This window comes from Annulohypoxylon truncatum (assembly GCF_022578515.1).
Source record: "Annulohypoxylon truncatum strain CBS 140777 unplaced genomic scaffold F4807scaffold_3, whole genome shotgun sequence".
Lineage (NCBI taxonomy): Eukaryota > Fungi > Ascomycota > Sordariomycetes > Xylariales > Hypoxylaceae > Annulohypoxylon > Annulohypoxylon truncatum.
The window spans coordinates 1,156,218-1,176,757 of NW_025953789.1; the positions used below are offsets into that span (position 1 = coordinate 1,156,218).

Sequence of the window (20,540 nt, forward strand, 5' to 3'; positions counted from 1 at the left end):
CTGCCAAGTACGTTCCCAACGAGCTAAGGGAAGGCTTGAATTACATTTCTTTCGCCTCATACCTTATGTGATCCCTATAGAGTCAGACATGTAAGTTCGTTAAAGCGAAATATTTAACGTCATGCCACAGCTCTGTCGTGTGGTGATTGCGTAGGTACCTACACGCGTCATCTACGCATCGAGCCTCAGTGGCAGCTCTTTAGGAGTTCTCGGAATCAGCTACCTTTGCTCTAGAGTCTCTAGTGAGCTCATAAATAGCACGTCTCTGGGACGGTCACATCGCGCTTGTCATGTCATTGTAAGATCGAGGATCTAGGTACGTTTCCTGGCTCAGCAGATGCCCCAACCAGTGTCGTTCTATCGGATCTGTAACACCATTGTCGCTGTGGGGTAGCTCCCATAACAGCTCCTCCAAATCTCTTGGAATATGTACATGATATGTATATGCACGGGATGTATGCGGAGACCAATATAAGTGAGTGTGTGTATATGAGGAGGTGGTGGCAAATTCAGCTGTCGGGGGAGTTGGGGGTTACGAAGTTTGGGTGCTCTTTCAACTCATGATAGTTTGTCTATCTCGATCCCAAGCAAGCGCCAGGGCAAAACCCCTGCCCAGTGAACATAGCGTGGCTCAATAAACGCGGAGAAATATAACATGTCATTTCTTGGTCTCGGGTTCATGCTCTTTCGGACCAGGCTCCTCGAGCTTCCCGTTACCTTCTAAACCTGCCATCATTTCCTCGAGATGACGCTCTATCTGGTCAAGTTTTGCTTCAATAGCATCGGCCTGATGCTCGCCCCTGATTTAAAGCACACGTTAGCTGCGTGATTCTACAAGAGCCTCGGCCGAGACGAAAGGAAGTGGCGTGTGAACTTTTGATCTGCTATGAAAATATAGCTAGATATAGACTAGTAGCCTTTAGCGGAGATATTCGGCGAGACTGTTCTAACTACACACTTTGGTTTTATGTAGATAGCATTGTGCGACAAGCTGAGAACTGTCCCACAGACACCATGGAAATAGACGGGACTCTCGTTTACCCCAAGACATCGGTATTGACATTGCCATAAGAAAGGCGGTTGACCTATACAACTTTGCTAGGCATGACAGTGTGGAGCAAATGGTTATGCTAACCATTTCAGTACTAGCAAGAGGCAATGCGAGTGAGACAGCATCTGATTGTCAAATACCCGGGGACTTCCACGATGGGAATGCAGCATGCAGTGGGAAAATATCGATAAAACATGAACTGTTTTTCCCATGCGGATTATCACATTCAGGTGGGATTCGGTTAGGTGAAATTACGAGTCGGGTTTGTTCTTCGCCACTGGGCGGGGATCTAGACCTTTGATGGAAGACAGGGGGCCGCGCGATGGGGAAAAGCTACGCTTATCGTGCCAGCCCCGTATGCAAAAAGGGACTTTGGCATGCTGGGGAGGATGGGTAATCCAGGGGCCTAGAAGCGATTTGCATGGTAAATTATGGGACATCTGAGGCCGAATTTGGGCATTTCCATGTGGCCACGCCTCCCGAACCTCTAGGCCGGGAACTGGCAACTTAGATGACTCGTCCAGGTGACAAGATCGACTGTTGATCCCCCCCATGGAACGTTCTCAATCATTGACAGGGCTGCGATAGTAAGCATATATACGTACACTCTTAAGTCTCGGAGAATCTGATCGTGAGAATTTGTGTTAGAGCAAGAGATCGGTCTCGTTTTAAGACACTTATCGGGGCTGCTAGCTTACCTCAGCGATGCTTGCCTGCGTCGAATTTGGGCGAGAAGCACTCGCGGAATCTCCATTAGGCTTCTGAGCCTTCGTGTCATCGTTCGACGTTGATTGAGGCATAGTGAATTACTGTAGCGTCCCTATATCTAGCTAATAGATGGAATGCCAATATTTTTTTAAGATTCGATGTGGATCTTAGAAACGGGTGATTGGTGAAGATTCTCAAATGTTGGTTGGACGATGAGAGCTTTCGTGTTGCCACCAAGCGTTCTGCTCGGAAATAGTAGGTAAATGTATAATAAAGTCAGATATAAAAAAGACCGGGCGGCGATCTGTAGGTACGGAGAGAATGAAGATTGGTTAGATTGCCCGGTGTTAGACGGGTCGATCCGAAACGTCCCTGATAGGTCCCAACAGTCAGCTTCTCCACGTGAAATCAATTAACGAGAAATTATGATAAAAAGTGTAAAATGCGACTCTGTGCACAATAAGTATGCAGAAATGATCTTACTCCATAGAAGATCGACAAGTTGAACGGTGGCCTCAAACGCAGATCTTCTCTCTAGCTGGAAAATAACTCCGATGTCAAAAAGGAAAATTGTCTTTCGTTCCCTACGGTCTAGATCTCTGGATCTCGGCATTTTAAACGTTTCTCAATAGATTGGGACAACCCGTCATTGGTTGTGGGTATTAGCAATAGCGCAAAAGGGAGAGAGTGAAAGCGTGCAAGCGCAGGGAAAAGGGTCAAGGATTCTCGATATCAGAAAGAAACACGAACAAATGCTGTGTGTCCATGCGTTTTGCTAGTCTGGTAGTTTGGTAGCCTGCTAGTCTTGCAAGACCACGTGTTTTCCTTTGCACTTACCTTTACTACTCCGAGTTGTCGGACTGGGCGAACCAAGGTTCAGCTAGAGTACGTCAGCTTGACAAAGAATTCCATCTATTTCGATGGGAAATTGAAATTGTGAAGCGTGACACTTGCCGAACTTTGGAAAGTTCGAAGATTTCAATGTTCCTTCCCTCTTCACATAAACCGGGTACTAAGGTAGTATCTACATATGTATGTAAATGGGTAATATATGCAGCAAAAAGGATCTAATGCGCACCTCTGTATAAGGGTATACTATAAACCGATATTATACGAATAATCAGGTGATTATCCGTCACTGCCCTGCGGAGGATCAACCAAATCAATCAATAGGGAATAGCGATTGGTGGATGGAATTCCTACCTCTTACATCTACATATGCCTACATCTGTAGGCACTGTACATACATACACATTGATACACTTACATACCTACATAATCCCATACATAATACAGTACAGTACAACTCACGTCGTCGCCAATCCAGTATTATCCAGTGTTATCAAGTCTGCTGGAAGCCTTCTCTAATCTCGATCTTGTCCCACAATGACGATGGCTCCAGGGCTGCGGTATCTTCTTGCAACGGAGGAGAAGGGGGGAGGGCTTTATTCTACTCTCGTCGTCCGCCTTCGATCGATTCTCGAACCTAGCCTATGGTAGCCAAGGTGAGCTTACAGATTCGTATACAACCCGACATCTGACAGTAACTCAAAAATACCACGATACCGGAAGCAGACAGCCAGACAGCCAGACACAGCTACAAGTACCTACTTCCATCCGCTTCCTCTCCCACCTCTTAGTGGGGGCGCAAGAGGGGCATATTGGCACACAATCGCCGATATTTGGAAGTGGATGCAAATAGGAAATAAAAAAACAGCTGACGGAACTTAGTTAGTCTGTCTGGGTCTGGGGTTCGTTAGTTCGACGGACGCCAAGAACTTCGATCCCGGGCTGAAATGTCGATTGCGAAACCCTGCCCTCTTCAAATCTTCTTGAATCTCATTGGCACCCTGCTGCTAGCCCTTGACTTCCGTTCCTCTCTCAACATTGGTTAGTGGTCCGACACCCCGATACCTCTATCCTACTATGGAAGAGATAGAAGAGAAGTACCTGACAAAAATCGCATCATCACCGATCTTCTGGACGAACTTCAAGAGAGACCAGTCCCTTTCGGGAACCCCGAGCTCGTCCCTGGTGAGGGGAGATGGGCAAGACTTAGTAGCGGGACTATGTAGCAGAGTAGGTAAGCAGGCGAGACGTGAATACTTATTCGCCATCGTAACAAAGAGGCTCTCCTGGTACCAGGCAGCCAGACACGGCCGTCGAAAAGGTACGTCGCGAAGCAAGATGGCGGCGAGCTCGGGAGCAGTACACACACATCCCACATCCTGGCAAGAGACACGAGATGAAAGCAACCCACTGGGAGTACGTCCATCTCATTTGTCGTAAGCATCGGTCTGCGATCTCGATCTCTCCCACCAGCCTGTAACCTTTTCTTTTCCACTCGGCTACCACTGCTGTACCATGGCCGTCTCTCGCGTGATCTGCAAACTGGTTGGACCTCTTCGTGAGCTCTATTCTCATCAATCATCAATATCATCATCAAGATGCAAAAAAGGAGAAGGGGATGGACGGCCCTTTTTGAGCTGGGTGAGGACTTGCCTATGAAGCACTAAGCTTTTAGTCCCTGGCTAGGCTGCATGAGCTTGATTCTCACCAACTCCATGCATTTACTTCTGCATTTATGGAGTCTTGGTACTTAGTCCGGCTATGATCATCTAGGAATAGTCAGTCACGTTCCTGAGCAGTCTCGTCCAGACCCAGGGGACTTGCAGAGGCGCAAGAGGCGTGACCTCACACCTCGATAGTTACATAGACGGCCAGGTACCGTGTTCAGGTCGTTTCTAGTGTCCTGAGAGTGTCCACCGGTGGACATATTATTGCCCATCAGCCCATCAGACCATTTCGTGCTTGCATGTTCTTAGGACCTCCCGCCGGCCGTCAAGAAGAGAGTAATGGGAGCTAGTCCTGTAGGTGAGTTTCTATTTTTCTCTTCAAGCAAGCGCTAGCTTTTCTGGGTCTTTGCCGCAACCGTTATTTTTTCTAATTTTCCCTTTCGCTGTCACACATCAGTTCTTCGATTTTCATCGATTGCGCTACTCATCGAGATCTGGAAAATGCAGAGGGATCGTATATCACCACAACAGCCCGGGATCCAGAATGCCAAATTTCCCCATTTCCCCTAGACATTGCCATTGACCAACACGGGGCAAACAGACAAATCCGATTCCCAACCTTTTTGATGCCACAACATACACGATCTTGCAAACCCGCATCACAGCTTCGCGCATTTCCCCTACTGTAGTGTACTTGTTATTATAATTTCTTTTTTTATATTTTTATTTTTACGTCCCGTGTCCGTTCCCTTCGACAAGAGGGATCGTTCTTATCTCGGCATTTCACTCACGCGCGCACTCCTGTAATTCTAGACCCCACGCCCCACACCTGAACTTCGCATCAAACCCACGACGCGTCTCCATCTCTACGTAGCTTCGGAATCCCGTTTCGTTGCGGTTGCAGACTGTTAGTGCCGTGGGAAGGCAACCTTGGAACAAAATCCCGACGCTACCCCAGTAGGCTGGTTATTAGACCAGTTATTTCAGTGACGAAGAAGCGTCTGGCGCTTGTGTATATTGGGGGTGTCGTTGTCGGAAAAGGTCGAGTTGTCATCCGAACCTTTGGATCGCTTGGGTCTATCTGCCAAACAACAACATCGACTCTCGAACGGTTCGCCCGCCCGCCCAAACAAAAACCGCTGCTCACGAGTAACGTCGTAATTGCCGGTCCGGAAGCCTGATGCTGAATTAAAATTCTAGCGATTGACCCGCAGAGACGCGGCCAAAATCAGCTATATGACTTCCCTCGAGGTCATCTTTGGCGAGCTAGGTATTTCTCAGTACCTCGAGGCCTTTTTCGACCAAGGCTTCGATTCATGGGAAACGATTCTGGATATCACCGAATCTGACCTGTAAGCTTTGTTGTATGCCGTTGTTTAGAGTCAATGGCTGACGTGACAACATTTTAGGGATGCACTTGGCGTTAAGCTCGGCCATCGAAGAGTAAGGCGACCCCTCCAGTGTTGACCAGGAGAGACAATTCTAACTATTACAAAGAAACTACAGCGCCGGATTGCGAACTACAGAGGTGTTGCGCCCGAGACGTCCTTAGTATCTCCTACTCGTACCAGCATTGAAGATGCTAAGCTCGACTCGAACCGGATCGAGCCCTTGAAATCCGACAAGCCAGATGGGGCCGGCGTTGCGAAACGAAAATACCGACGGCATCCGAAGGTTCGTGCTTTTCACCATTTAATATATATTCTACATTTTCGCTGTTGGGTGGTTTTGATGTCGTTTCCTCTCGTGGTATGGAACAGAGAACTAACAGTATAATAGCCAGATGAAAATGCTCCGGAGCGGCCACCCTCGGCGTACGTGCTATTTTCAAACAGTAAGTTATATCCCCCATAGTGGGAGTCGCAACGATTGTGGATCATTGCTCCGGTACTGCTTGACGCAAGAGCCACCTGCTGACAAATTCAGAAATGCGAGAAGACTTAAAGGGCCAAAATTTGACATTCACGGAGATTGCTAAGTTGGTTGGCGAGAATTGGCAAAATTTGACACGGGATGAAAAAGAGCCATTCGAAAGGCAAGCACATGAGGCAAAGGAGAAGTACAATCGTGAGCTAGCAGACTATAAAAAGACGGCTGAGTATAGGAAGTACTGCGATTACTTACATGAATTTCGTAAAAGACAAGCAGCTCAATTACAAGGTAAAGCAACAACCTCCCCTCCCCATAATGCTCAAGAAGTTTGTAGTCTAACAGATAAAATAGAAAAAGATGTCTCTAAACGTCTGAAGACAGAAGCTGACAGTATCCGCGGTAGTAGTACCAGTGGGGGTTCAACAGGCGCCAGTGGTACAACGAGCGGTACGGTGAGCGGTTCTGACAGTCAACCCGGCAGCGAGCCTCCTCCTTCGCGTCAGCAAAGGATGGGCTCTTCGGCATCGACCGTTGAAAGTAGTTTCTCGCCGGGGTTGAATGCGATGCATCACGGAGATGACCAGTTGCATTCGCCGAGGACTATATTATACGACGAGCCAAATAGCGGGCGACCTCGGGGATTATCGAGTCCGACTTCACGTGACCTCACGATGCATTCAAGTCGTCGGCCGGGTTGGGCTGATAGCCAACGGATGTATGGAGAGTCTCCCAGCACAGTCACTTCCTGGTTTGACCCGAGAGGTGTTACAGGAACTTTGGTACATTCACCAGAAAATGGATTACCTAACTCCGCTCCAATTCATGGTCCAAACGGCGGGTCTGGTCGGGGATCGAGATCTTCTGGATCAGCGTCTATGTCACGGCCGCCTTCATTAAAGACCGAGCAATCTTCGACCGGAAGTGTAAGCTCACTTAATTCCTACGCCATCCCGAGAACGCCGAGCGATGCATCGTTGCCAATACATGCTCTTTTGACAAAGCCCGAGACGTCGTATCCTCCTTGTCCGGCACCTGCCCAGCAAGCGCCGCTACCGATATTTCAACCACAGTCTGGCCGCCCACCCGGTGACCAGTCAAGTGGTAACGGTATGTTTATCCCTAGGAATTTTGACTTGACACAACTAATGCTTATTGTAAGGATTCCCTCCGGGACCAACTACTCCGAAGTATTCGATTCCTAGCCTTCAAAAAGAGGGCACTTTCAGCGGACCCGCTGAATCAAAGGCTTCTCCTACTTCGAAGTTTAATAGCTCCAATGAGAATACTCTTGACGGCATTAGTGCCCTTCTTAAAGCGCGAGAAATTGTCGATCGACAGTAAAGCGGGTACAAGATTATTGCTATCCCCTCCCTTACTATATTTCTCGTGGATTTCTGCACTAATCACATTTGCATGTTAAGAGTACGCGGAGCATGGCATTTACGAAATTTATATTCATGACTGGTATTAACTGGGAGGGAAATGAGCGTTTGGAAATTGCAACACGACATGACACTTAAATGCGATCATTTTGGCAGTTATCATCCGGACACAACAGGCTTTGCGTCTCTTATGTTGGAGGAGAGCCCGGTAAATCTTGCTGCAAAGACTTTGAATCTATTCCATCTAAAATACCCATTTTCTACATCTGTGATGTTTACAGCGACTGTTTTTTTTGTCTTTACGAAAAGGGGGCTTTTCCACGTTTGACATTGATGTTGTTTGCACAATCAGATGTGATTTCCGTTACCATTGACTATCACTACAGGTCTTTTTTTATACCTATATAGGAGTTTTGTTTTTAGGCACTACTCGAAGCGGCACTCTTGTGAGAGAAAGAGCCGAAAATCTTTGGCGTTGAGAGGTTGAAAGGTCTTTGGGGCGGGCTTCATGTATTTACGGATATAAGGGAGCGGACACTTCCACTTTTTTTTGGTGAAAATTTCATGACGTTCGAGGCTTCCTAGGCACGTCCTATTTCCGTGCCATACTGTCTTAGTATATCTTGTCTTGGTAGCCAATTGCCAATGATATTATGTATGTATTTCGCTATTTTGGCAAGACAAGAGTATCATTGCTGCGAGAAATAGATCGAGAACAAGGAGCCGCATCGAGTAATTATATCATAAGTTGCCACATCTATCCAAACCAATGCAAGATTTACGCCTCATCGGTCTTGGCGATTTCTTAGGGTGGCGAGCTTGCTTTGCATTGCATACTTGACGCCATTCCTTGACTAGTCGTTACCTTTTTCCGTAATGTCATCTCCCGGCTAACGATAACTCTACTCGGCACGGCACGAAACCGAAACCGAAATCGAAATCGAAAAGTGGATGGATTAGATATGAACGGGGCACGCGATCAAGTACCTAAAACGATCCATATGCATACAACTTATGTTCGTCATCCCGTAACCAGACATTGTAAGGCAGAGTGGTACGCCGACCAAACTGGAACCGTCATCATAAGCAGTGACCCATCATCATCACACAAAACGTTTGCTTGCTTGCTTGCCTTCCCGTCCCGATCGTCATATCACGTGCATATTCTCTTTCCGTTTGCGCCCCCTTTTCTCCCCGACTCTTGAAACCACTATTCGTAGTTTAATAGATGATCTGACGATTCACTGATTGAATGAACGAAAAATGAGCGAATCAGATGTGCGACCTTATGCCGGGTTAGTAAGGGGGATCAGATCTCGCCAGTAACCTCGGCCGTCCAATCCTTCCGGATCTCAAGTTCGAGCAGCTCGGGCGTATTGTCGATGACGAGACCCTTCTCGTTGGCCAGGTGCAGCAGGCAGATGAAGCAGAAGCTCGTCGAGATGTCGTCCATGGTCGTCTTGGGGTACACGGTCTGCAAATCGTTCATGACCTCCGTGAACTTGAGCGTCGGCACCTCCTTGGCCTTCTCCGGGCTCGGGGGTGTGGGCAGTCTTGAACGGTCGGGGTCCTATATAGGTTAGTTATGTTAGATTTGAATTGAATTGAATTAAGAATAAAATTCGCGAATTGGAATTTGAAAAAGGCATTTTGTGAACTTACCACCGGAGTCTCGGGGAATCCTATTCCCTTCCAGAGCTCCTCCTTCAGCCGACGCACGTCCACCTTCTTCGCCACGCGCGCGTACTGCACGTACTCGGGCCGTAGTCTCCGCGTCGACGTGACCAGTTGCGTCCCGAACCCGCCGGTCGTCATGCCGTTGTCCAGCATGCCCGTGATGCCGATGTCCTGGGTGACGGGGACGTCGGCGCCTGGTGAGAAGTGGTCCCTCGCGTCGGCGAACTCGAGGTCGTCGTCGTCGTCCAACATGCCGCCGCCGGGCAGCGGCATCTCGTCGTCGAAGAAGTTCGCGTCGTAGTCGCCCGTGGGCAGGACCGTGTCCTGCTCCGCGCTCTGCTGCGGCTCCCTCTGCGCCCAGAAGGCCTCGTTCATGTCGCCCGGCGCCACGTTCATGTCCTGGCCGCTGCCGCCGCTGCTTCCGAACAGGCCGCCCTTGTTGCCGAAGCGGTTGCGGCGACTCATCCGGGCCTTTGGTTTTAGGAATAGGCTTAGCAGCTGCGTCGAGTTGAAATGCTTATCATCCGGCAGCAGGTTCCGCGTCTTGGATTTCCAGTCTTTCTTAGGCATAGATATAGCAGAGTTACTCGCCGCCTGCGTGAAGATGGTATCGGCTAATTTCTGGTCCAGAGGAGATTTAAAGTCTATCTCGAAAGGCTCTTTCTCCTTTCGTTGACGAGTAGTCGTCTCGGGTTTATTGGCATCCTTGATTTTCCGTATCCTCCAGTGTTCCGGGCCGGCCCAGTTCTTCTGAAGAGCTTGGTCGAAGTAGCCTAGGATATCCTCGTGCATCTTATCTCCGCTCTTGGCGTGCTTCATAGAGATGATGTAGTCGCCGTTGTTCTCCTCGACGCCGTCAGCTCCGTCTATGCCAGGCATACCATCATCAGCGTCCACGTTATAAGGTCGCATCTGAGGTTCCAGGGCAGCTTCCCGCGCCCATGCCTCGCCACCTTCGCCGAACGCGACTTCGGCAATATCGAAACCTCCCATGGCCGTCATGTCATCAAAGGCAGCAGGATTGTCATCATCGATGAACATGCCGGATTTGTCACCGCCAACATTGGTTCCACTAAGGTCTGTGTCGTCGTCGTCATTCTCCGAGGCGCGTAGGAAGGGTAATTCCATAGAACCTGACGGATTGCCGAGTTCGAAAGTCTTCAACGAGGGGCAGATATCTTGTTCGTCTAACCTGCTAAGGTCTGGGAAGAATTTGGCACCGAGAGCGCTAATGTCGATCTCTACGTCATCTTCTTCTTGAGCAGGTTGCTCCTCTGTGATAGTTGCCTCCGACTGGTCGTCTGCTTCTTCGTCCTCTTCGTCTGCTGCGGCATCTTCTCTCCGTCGAGGCTTACTACCCTTTGCAGAAGCATCGTTGGTGTCATCACTGCTATCGAATACAATGCGACCTTGGCCGTCGATCATAAGGTGATTTAGTAGGAGACCTTTAGCACCACCTTCGTCAAAATCTGCTGAAGCTTTCTTGAATAAGGGGTCCACTCCGAATTCAAGCTCGAACTTCTTGAGCTGTAAGGAAGCGAAGGATGGTACGAGAGTTGCTTCTGAGGACCGTTGCTGTAGAATAGTGATTAGTGCCTACATTTGATGTGTTACGAACGGTCAAGCTCACTCTCTTCTTCGTTTTCTTCTTAATTACGTTCCCATCTTCGTCGACCTCCTCTTCGCTATCCTCGCCATCTTGATCGCCTTCCCTATCTTTCTTCTTGGAATTACTATCTGCGAGGCCGCTGAGTAGTTTGCCTGTTTCTGTGGCTACACTGTCGACTCTGCTCGTATAGATCTTGACACAACCGTCTAGGGTGCAACTGGCTCTCTGGAAATTGACACCGTCTCCATCCTTTAGCAGTGACATATCGTGGAAGTAGTCGATAAGGGCGAAATTCCAAGAATTGGTGGCATTGATCTTATTGTCGGTGGCCATCTTCATCCATTCTTCGAAATTGGCCAAGATAGGCATGCGCTTCATAGGCGTCACGCCGCTGTTGGTGCCGGCCACATAGACATCGTCGTCGTCATCCCCAGCGCGTCGCGGCGTGCGCGGATTCGAGCGGGGAGACCCATTATCGATATCAGCCAGCCTTTTCTTCGCAGGCGTCGCCGCAGCGGCCTGCAGGTCGTTAATCTGTCTTTCGTGAAGGGCTCGCCTTGAGTGAAGTCGCCCCTTTCTCTCGCGTGCGTCGTCGTTGAGAGGGATCCTGTTTTCGGCAGTTAGAGTTTTGGTTGCGGGGGCTGCCGTAACAACCGGTGTAAACATCTGACTAAGTCGACCCAAGTTTACTCACTTTAATGGGGATTTGAAAGGAGATCCGGATGAACCAGTTGTTGTTCGACTGCTGACGCTGGCGCGAGGAACCTGAGCTACCCGAGGCATCTTCGTTTGTTCTGGATGCGCATGTATTTGGGTTGTTTGTGGATTGGGCCGAGATGCAGGTCGCAAAATTATGTATGTGTGTGTCGCGTTGCCAACTCGGAGTTGTGTGTGTGCTATGTGCTGCGCTGGGTCGGATGAACCTGGACTTTGCGCAAGTAAACAATGCAAAAATAAGCTAAACCTATTATGTTCAAAATTGGGGTTTTGGCGGGGAGATGGAAAGCTGACTCTCTGCAAGTCTCCGAACTCTCCAGTGCTGCGCCACAGCCACAAAGATGTCGAAAGGGGCGCTAGGAGAAGGTTTCAAACCGCTTGTGGCGTACCTCCAACCGCTTGTGGCGTACCTCCAACCGCTCCTACTGGTCCAATTAGAAAACGGCCAATTGATGCTTACATAGCCTTCCTTGGCAAAGTACGAGTGCGATACTTGATCGGAACTCCCTATCCAGGTACGTACTTACGCACTTAGGCACTTACGGATTATCTAGGAGCCAGGAGCAGATCAATTGATCACCCGGATCTCTTCTTTTAAACGTTTCCTTCAAACATTCTCTTAAAGTTTCCGTGAAATCTTGAAAATGTCTCGACCTAACATTCGCCAAGTCACAGCGCATACGAAAATATTGATACCGACGTCATAAACTGTCGGAGGCCGCCCATCTATACTTACCTATCAATGCCTTACAATTCCAGCGGTCTGGGAAGGATCTGACGCACTAGCTTAAGTTACAGACATACACATAGACATACACATGTAATGTCCGGGGTTCCTTCTGTCGTCCACGTCAACGGGACGTAGGGTAATGTACTTGAGTAGTATCGACAAGGTACCGACCGGGTAGTTGATTGGCCTTTCAGCAGAACCTGAGCTCACCACTTCATCAATACCACCTCCTAAGAGATACCCAAGAAATACCTAATACCTAAATCGATATCATTACCATCTTCCCAAATCGTTCCCAATCGTTCTTGTATATCATATTTCATCCTTTCGCTCGTTTTTAGAACCCGGCTTCATCGTACAATTTGTCAATCTCATCATATTATCCATGTCACAATCCCCTATTTCTCTCCTGGCTATGGCATTTTGATCGCACCCAGCCGGCCAAGCCAAAATGCATACTTCCTTATCTTGGAGGAGGGGCGCCATCAGCTCTCGGCCATTCTACACGACGATATTCATTATTACACTTCTCGCCACATATAGTATATTTATTCGAGCGCCAACAGTCTCATCAAAGGAATCCCCCTCTCTAACTGCGCGATCCGGTGAAGACTGTCGCTTAGTTCACAATGCGCCAGACAAGTGTGCCTTTGTAAGGCTCAATTGTAAAGATGACGAAGCAGGCATTATAGAATATTTAACATTCTATTACTGCGACCTTGAGCGCGCACAACCCGTCGCCTTCATTATACTGGCCCTCTGGTTAGGCCTTCTGTTCACCACTATCGGCATAGCCGCTAGTGACTTTTTCAGCGTCAACCTTAGCACCATCGCAACCGTCCTCGGTTTGAGTGAAAGCCTTGCCGGGGTCACCTTCTTGGCTTTGGGAAATGGCTCGCCGGATGTGTTCAGTACATTCGCCGCCATGGGCTCCAATAGTGGGAGCATGGCCATCGGCGAGTTAATTGGTGCTGCGGGCTTCATCACGTCTGTCGTTGCCGGCTCTATGGCCCTAGTACGCGAATTCAAGGTTTCGAGGAAGACCTTTGTGCGAGACATCTGCTTTTTTATAGCGGCCGTCAGTTTTGCCATGGGCTTCTTGGCCGACGGGTACCTGCATTTATGGGAATGCGCCGCCATGATCGCATTCTACATTTTCTACGTCATCGTAGTGGTCGGCTGGCATGCAGTCGTCAAGAGGAGAACAGCTCAGCGAGCTAAGGAGGCCCAATCTCGCGGCCACTTCTATGCATCCGCAAACGAACACGGGGATGATGCATTGGAGCCCTATAGAGATGACCCGGATGACGAAGACGTTCCACCGGCAGAGCGTCGTACTTCGTGGAGGAGCGGATCTGATATCAGTGCGCTAGAGCGAGGGCCCAGAATCGAGGTCGGCTCACCTGACGACGACGATGGCGACCGCAGCCAACATGTTGCTGCAGAGGTGGCGAGCAGCATGCGAGTGAATCGTCCGCGTGGAAGGAGAAGTAACACGACGACCATCACCCCAATCCGGCCCAGTCTAGTTGGCGCGCTGGAATTCAGGTCAGTATTGTCGTCATTACAAGACGAAGGAAACCTACGGATGCGACCAATACACCATGGTCGTAGCAATTCTGCCGATCTTTTGCAAGAGGGACATGCTATTATTCGGGGGAACAAGAGTGTACAAACGATTCAGGACACTAAGGATGCTTCCGTCATCGTTAGAAATCGCTCACGGTCATCCGGGGCCGTCCCAATTGCTGTTGATGTTGACCTTGCCCCTCAAGAATCGGCAGAGGATAGAGGTAGGGCCCCTAGCCCACACACCATAGGAGGGAAGTTAGCTCCTCCGCCCAACGATCTTTTAGGCGGTCATCATGCGGAGAGTTCGACTTCGGAGGATCCGTCGCGGAAACCGCAGCTACATCGCCTCCGCATCCCAAGTCCACCTCGTGACAGTGAGAGGTCTTCGCCATCATTATCACCGTTCCCTGCGTTTACAGAATCACCCTTTGCGACTGCAGAAAATCCTCACCAACCTCCACATATAGTGCTGCCGCCCTCTATGGAAGAGCGAAATGCGTCGCTCCGCAATCTGGTTGAAAACAGAAATTCGAGACCCATCAGATGGTGGCCCTACCAGTTATTGCCTCCACCACAGACCATACTTTATACTCTTTTCCCTACTTTACAAGGCTGGAAGAGCAAAAGCATCTGGGATAAATTCGTCAGCGTGATATCCGTGCCCAGCATATTCTTTCTAGTCATTACACTGCCTGTGGTAGAGACCGAAGCACCGGAAGATGACTCAGAAGGAAGTATTGTAGAACAATTAGCCTCAGAGCAAATAGGGAATGTGGCAGCGCCAGTGTCGTCGGTGTCCTTCGAACCGGAGTTCTCTATTCAGCCCGAAACAGAGTGGCAGCGGTACAGACGGAGCACAAGATCTCGAGCATCTAGTCGGAGCCGCTCACCTAGCCATGCTAGCTTTATCTCTCTAAATCCCCCCAACGATACGCAAACGAATGGTGCGCAGGGGTCAGACCAACCCCAGGCGATACCGGTCTTTGCCCCTTCAGATGTACATATATCAAAACCTGCCTCGGAGCCCGAACAGACGAGTTCAACGCTGAGCGACGAAGAACAAGGATGGAACCGCTGGCTATTGATCCTCCAGGTTTTCACCGGTCCAATATTTTGCGTTTTTATCGTCTGGGCAAACATGGCTGAGGATCTTGATCAACCTTTCACTTTTCTCTGGAAAGCGGTGCTAATTTCGGTTGTTTGTTCTCTATTTATATTGGTTGTCATACTTCTGACAACGTCCTCTGATCGTCGACCTAAGTATCATTTCTTATTCTGCTTTCTAGGATTCTGCATATCGATCGCCTGGATCTCTACAATTGCTGGTGAAGTAGTTGGGGTGCTAAAAGCATTCGGGGTGATCCTAGACATATCAGAAGCGATACTGGGCCTTACCATTTTTGCAGTTGGCAATTCGGTGGGAGACCTAGTTGCGGATGTAACTGTCGCTCGACTGGGTTACCCAGTGATGGCTTTGTACGTCGTTCCCAGAATAGAAATCATGTTGATCCGCTCAGCTAACCTTGCGTAGATCTGCCTGTTTCGGCGGCCCCTTGTTGAACATACTGCTCGGCATCGGCCTTGGAGGCGCGTATCAAACAATAAACGCAGCAAAACGCAGGAAAATAAAACATCCGGACGACCCGATACTCTATGAGCCATACCACATACAAGTTAGCGGGACGCTGATGATTTCCGCTATTACTTTACTTTTCACACTCCTTGCGTTGCTAACTGTCGTACCAATGAACAAATGGATGATGAACAGAAAGATCGGCTGGAGTTTAATAGGACTTTGGTCTATTAGCACGATTGTGAATCTGGCCATCGAGGTCACTGGAGTGTGGCAGGAAATAGCCTAAGTCAGTGCGTTGCGCGACAGAGACGAGATTACGAAATGCTTCTATTATCCAAGTGTACGATTGTAAGAAATTAAAATGGTTCGAGCTTAGCATGGCGTTTTGAGCGACTATTCCAAACAGGAATATAATTTGAAAAGCGATCTATCTAAATGAATTTCCTGTTTGCATTCAAGTGTGTGGGTGGTCCTCAGGGCCGGTATAGCAGAGTATCGCATCGAGAGACGTTATATCCTTGATGATGCTCTAGCTTATAGGATAAGTAGCCATGCACCTAATTTGTGTCAATGGATAAGACTAAGGGGATAAAACACTAAAAAGCTGAGCCGCGGATTCTTCTGATTACACGTTGGTACGAAAACCGATATATACCTAGGTTTGCATACTCAATTTTTCTTGGAGAGTTTATCATTTGGCATCCCTTCTAACATTCCTATCCATCATTCTCACATAGTGAACAGCTCGAGTCTTGGCCCCTCAACATCCAATGATTAAGCGTCGTTATGGAAATACCACCATCCCACCATTTATGTCTCCTACCACTCACTTCCATGCAGAAACAGATTCAGCAATGCTTAAAATAGTCCTACATGACCTTACCGCACTCCCAGTCGACGTTATCTTGGTCACAACAGCTATGGTGTCGGAAGGGCCACGCAATCGTACAGTCACTACCTACTAAATAGAGGGATACCCGCCACTTAGGGGTAACAACGTACAGCATCTGCCAGATATAAGGCATAACCGAACACACATCTGGAGCTTTCGTTCCATTTCAACATACCGTTTATTTACTGGATTTTTTTATTATATTCCAAACAACTCATTTAGGTACGTAGTGTTTGACAATATCCAGCTACCATAAACATACATACAAAACCCCCATAGTAGGGTTATTGGAAAACTACCTAGGTATGGGGAAAAACCGAGACAAGTGGTACGAGCGACAAATAGAAGCAACCCGCTAGGACGAAGAAGACGCCAGCAAGCCCCTCTCGGAGAGAATCGTCAGGTCCGAGAAGACGGAGATTCCCTTCGTCAAGCGGAAGGTAGATAAGCCAAGAGAGAGAACCGAGGGAGAGAAAGCAGAAAGGGAAAGAGCAAGGGAATGGATAAGAGAGATGGAAGAGCAGTGGGAAAAGGAACAGGATAGAAACAAAAAGAGTAAGGCGGAAAGGGGGGAGGATGAAGAAGGATTGAGGTTTGGGAACGTTACTCGACCTAATTTCGCTATGTTGTGGGAAGAGCACAGATTACTGGAGTTGCTGAGGGAAGCTGAGGGCGAGAATGATAGGTTAGGCCTGAGTATTAGGGACTTGGTCGGGTCGGGCAAGATCAAGCCTCCGGGACCCTTGGATGATATGGATAGGGAGCTACTTGCTCAAGAGTCAGGGGGGTCAGATGAGTTGGATAAGCTGTTCGTTTCACAGATGGACATGGAAGTCGACGATGATGAAGAGGACGACGACGACGACGACAACGACGACTTAATAGTGGTAGAAGCGAGAAAAGGCAAAGGAGGGGAGAAGGTGACCGAAAGTACCTAGGTAAGGAAAAGAGACGGAGAAGAAGTGATAATTTTGATTGCACGGACTGTATGAAAAGAGAGACAAGATGCTACTTTCGTCTGTTTTTTCTAGTACTAGGTATTATAGGGAGAGAAAAGACATATCGTTGGGGGGGGGTAAGCGAGAATCACTATGAGCATACGAAAACCATCAATTCCATGCGTATCCATATTCCCTACCTGGGTACCTATTTAGGTAAATATCCATCCGTTCCATTCTATCGTAGTAGTTCTCCATTGCCATGTCGTGTTGTACCCCGTCCAGGTAAGGGGCTTGAAGATTACTAACTCAAAAGTGACTCATTCAACGAACCTAATAGTCGTTGATGAGTCTTCGTTTATGCTATATTTCAGATCATTCATCTGGTAACTGTAGAGGTAGCCCTCTTTATAACGCTCTTCGATAAACGCCGGGTCCTCGGCTCTCAATCCGAAGCAGTCATCCTCATCCGGAAACATCCCGTCGAAGAACATCTTCCCCTCAGCTTCGTCTTCAAATGTCCACCAGAAAGCCCCCAGGCGCTTGCGTGCAAATTCAATGCGGTACTCTGAGCCGGGAGAGATATCAGAGGGCTAGAGTGTCAGGCAACGTCAGTATCTCATGACTTAATTGCGTATTAGATACCTAGGTGTCTAGACATACGCGTGTCTTTGTGCTATACTGGAAAATCCTCTCCCCGTTTATCTCATGAGTCCCGGTCAATTCGCCCTTATCGACCCCCGGCACCACTTTGAAAAGCTCGAGCTCGCTCTTGCGGAGATCGGATGGCGGGTGAGAAGGGTAGGGAGCGCTGACAGCAGGGGCAAATGGAATGACTTTGGCTGGATCTGATATGCTCTTTAGGAATAGAGCACCCATGAACAGGCCTGCTCCTCTATCATCCAAAGCAGTCCATCTTGTGTTGATGACTACCCCGGACGACGGCTTGCTAGAGGAGATTGTCTTCGCCGCAACGATGATGTTCAACGGCTCATCGAGTCGCGATAGGCTTACTGTGTCTGGTGAGACAGAGACGGAAAGTTCAATTTCTGCATAAGGTTTCGAAGACATGGTAAATCGACTTTGTGGGGTTTTGGGGAATGCGAAGTGTATAAGGGGGGAGAGTTGCTTAGTAAATGTTAGTCTAGGATGAGAACTTAGATATTATCGATGTTGATATAAGATACCTAGGTAAGACGACAAGCACGTGACGGGTAATATACTCTTAAGAGGTTTCCCAGGGATAAACCTGGGTTACTGTTGCTAATATTGGTTTGGCTTTTAGATTCAAGGATACCGGCATCAGTGTTACACGTAGGATGTCTTCAATATGTTTGAGATACACACATAGCGAGCTTTAGTTACCAATGATTCACGATATCGAGTACGAGTTGTAAGAACTAGCTTACCCAGCTACGGCGAAGTCGTAGCTATAAGACATACGCTAGTTTGAAGGATCTCTAGCTCTCTAATCCCTTAGTCGAATGTTAGCAATCGAAAAGGAGATAATTTGCACGTTTCTAAATAAAGAAAACAAGCAGTTAAACTGTATCATATTTTAAAATCTTCTGAGTCCTCTGGGTCCAGGTGGACAGCTCACCAGACTCGATCAAGGAATCTCCTACGGTCAGAATATAGAATAGACATTCTTGTATACATAGTAAGCGCTATTCATCATGGAGGATGGAGTACGTTTGGAGGATCATGGATGACATACTTGTCAAGAAGAGTAGAGCGGAAGAATGGTGAATAGGGCAATATAAAAGGGAACCAAAAGAATGGTATGCCATGACCTCTTTCTCCCTCAATCATAGAAACCTATCATCCAACTAATAAACCAGAATTTATAACCGCCATGGGACTTCTTCGACCTTTTAATTTTTTACTCCTAGGCCTCCTTGTCCCCTTAGGCCAGGTTGCCTGCGCGCCTACAGCCGAAGGAGAACCAACGATTCTCTCCAGAGACTACACCGGTTACACAGAGTGCAGTGATGACCAGAGAAACCATATCAACAGGGCCTTCCAAGACGCAGCTGTCATAGCACGACAAGTTACCCAAAATCGAGGGCCCCAAACTTTCAGATCGTCTCTTGCGTGAGTGCTCTATAGATCTTTAGTTGACCTACTTATAGACCAATTAACATGATATCTACTACGTAGATTCACACACTACTTCCGGGATGACCAATACGATAGTGTCCAGAAAATGTTGGCTGCAATCGGAGAGCAATGGCAGCCCCCAGCACCCGATTCTCACCAATCTGGCGCAGGCCCACAGATCCAGCTCAATCAATTCACGGTGAAAATCACTTGTCAATACGATGACGTCTGTATCAGTCGTGGGAAGAAGTCCTTGGTGGTGACCGACGTAGGACCAGAAAGCAGCAGTTTCACTCCTCAAATGCGGTTTTGTCCACAGTTCTTCAGGGAGCCGGCCACCAGTCGCAACCTAGACTCAGAACCCTACAAGCTAAAACCAAAGCGCTACGAGGAGAGCTGGTGCAAGCCTGGGTATAAATTTCTGAACTTCGAGGTGGGCGGGACCACGATAGTTCACGAGCTCACTCATTTGGACGAAGCCGGAATCCGTGCTGGTTTCACGAGACGTCCTGTTGAAGGGTAAGTTTGTGTCTACCTACGTCGTGTTAGTCATCCCGCACTAGACGTTACTAAGATTGACGACTTATTAGTCAACCTTTCTCCTCCGCCGGGACAGAGGATATTTACGAAGCTTCTGGTTACACAGACAACCCTCCCACGGCGGCACGCCAGCTTCATGACAACTGGGTCAAGGCCCTTCGGAAAAACCCACCAAAGGACCCGCCTCCATACCCGGAGACGCTCAATGCTGAGAGCTATGCCGCAAGTGTGACCGAGTGGTGGTTCATGACTAAGTGTGAACTTGACGATATTGAGCTCTAGGAAATCATGCTATGAATTCGTCTGAATAGTTCTTCGAAATGTCAAAACATACGTATGGTTAATAATACAAGGTGTGTCTGGAATGGAACTAGTAGATTTAGTGGAAGGATGGATGTTGTCGTGTTTTAATCACCGGCTGGAAAAGGGGTAACTACCGCCATATGTTAGATTTCATGGAGGCATTTGGAAATATGTGGTTGTACATCTCCATTCAATTGTAAAGTAGAGATCGGAGGCTCGTCCTTAACACATGTGGGATGCTGCTACGGGCTTGCCAGATGGAGAGCCGGCTGAGATGGTTAAAAAAGGTGAGCTGGAGATCGGGACGTTCGAAATACATTAGAAGTTTGTATTTGTATCGTTCGGATGAAGATTAGT

At 48.3% G+C, this 20,540-nt stretch overlaps 6 protein-coding genes across 6 annotated transcripts; 3 read left to right on the forward strand and 3 right to left on the reverse strand.

Moving 5' to 3' along the window:
- Positions 1-239: 239 nt before the first annotated feature.
- On the reverse strand, positions 240-2,012 carry F4807DRAFT_206001 (uncharacterized protein). Its single transcript, XM_047993857.1, has 3 exons — positions 1,750-2,012; positions 1,657-1,676; positions 240-800 (listed from the first exon to the last, which is right to left on the reverse strand). The coding sequence occupies exons 1-3, from the start codon at positions 1,849-1,851 to the stop codon at positions 659-661; spliced, it is 264 nt and encodes an 87-aa protein (XP_047858447.1). The 5' UTR covers positions 1,852-2,012; the 3' UTR covers positions 240-658.
- A 3,351-nt stretch (positions 2,013-5,363) lies between these two features.
- Positions 5,364-8,096, forward strand: F4807DRAFT_409809 (uncharacterized protein). Its single transcript, XM_047996567.1, has 8 exons — positions 5,364-5,386; positions 5,476-5,627; positions 5,685-5,718; positions 5,773-5,949; positions 6,055-6,109; positions 6,202-6,435; positions 6,499-7,254; positions 7,307-8,096. Exons 2-8 carry the CDS (start codon positions 5,512-5,514, stop codon positions 7,486-7,488), a joined length of 1,554 nt encoding a protein of 517 aa, XP_047858448.1. The 5' UTR covers positions 5,364-5,386; positions 5,476-5,511; the 3' UTR covers positions 7,489-8,096.
- Positions 8,097-8,838: 742 nt separating this feature from the next.
- F4807DRAFT_456473 (barren) lies at positions 8,839-11,598 on the reverse strand (the record flags this gene model as incomplete). The annotated part of the gene is made up of 4 exons (XM_048000883.1): positions 8,839-9,099; positions 9,192-10,781; positions 10,837-11,422; positions 11,510-11,598. The coding sequence occupies 4 exons, from the start codon at positions 11,596-11,598 to the stop codon at positions 8,839-8,841; spliced, it is 2,526 nt and encodes an 841-aa protein (XP_047858449.1).
- Positions 11,599-12,120: 522 nt separating this feature from the next.
- On the forward strand, positions 12,121-15,948 carry F4807DRAFT_409813 (uncharacterized protein). The gene is made up of 2 exons (XM_047996568.1): positions 12,121-15,310; positions 15,366-15,948. The coding sequence occupies exons 1-2, from the start codon at positions 12,714-12,716 to the stop codon at positions 15,694-15,696; spliced, it is 2,928 nt and encodes a 975-aa protein (XP_047858450.1). The 5' UTR covers positions 12,121-12,713; the 3' UTR covers positions 15,697-15,948.
- Positions 15,949-17,467: 1,519 nt separating this feature from the next.
- Positions 17,468-18,371, reverse strand: F4807DRAFT_206060 (uncharacterized protein). Its single transcript, XM_047993858.1, has 2 exons — positions 17,904-18,371; positions 17,468-17,833 (listed from the first exon to the last, which is right to left on the reverse strand). Exons 1-2 carry the CDS (start codon positions 18,309-18,311, stop codon positions 17,561-17,563), a joined length of 681 nt encoding a protein of 226 aa, XP_047858451.1. The 5' UTR covers positions 18,312-18,371; the 3' UTR covers positions 17,468-17,560.
- A 724-nt stretch (positions 18,372-19,095) lies between these two features.
- F4807DRAFT_456477 (uncharacterized protein) lies at positions 19,096-20,162 on the forward strand (the record flags this gene model as incomplete). Its single annotated transcript, XM_048000884.1, has 3 exons — positions 19,096-19,334; positions 19,401-19,859; positions 19,931-20,162. The coding sequence occupies 3 exons, from the start codon at positions 19,096-19,098 to the stop codon at positions 20,160-20,162; spliced, it is 930 nt and encodes a 309-aa protein (XP_047858452.1).
- Positions 20,163-20,540: the final 378 nt, after the last annotated feature.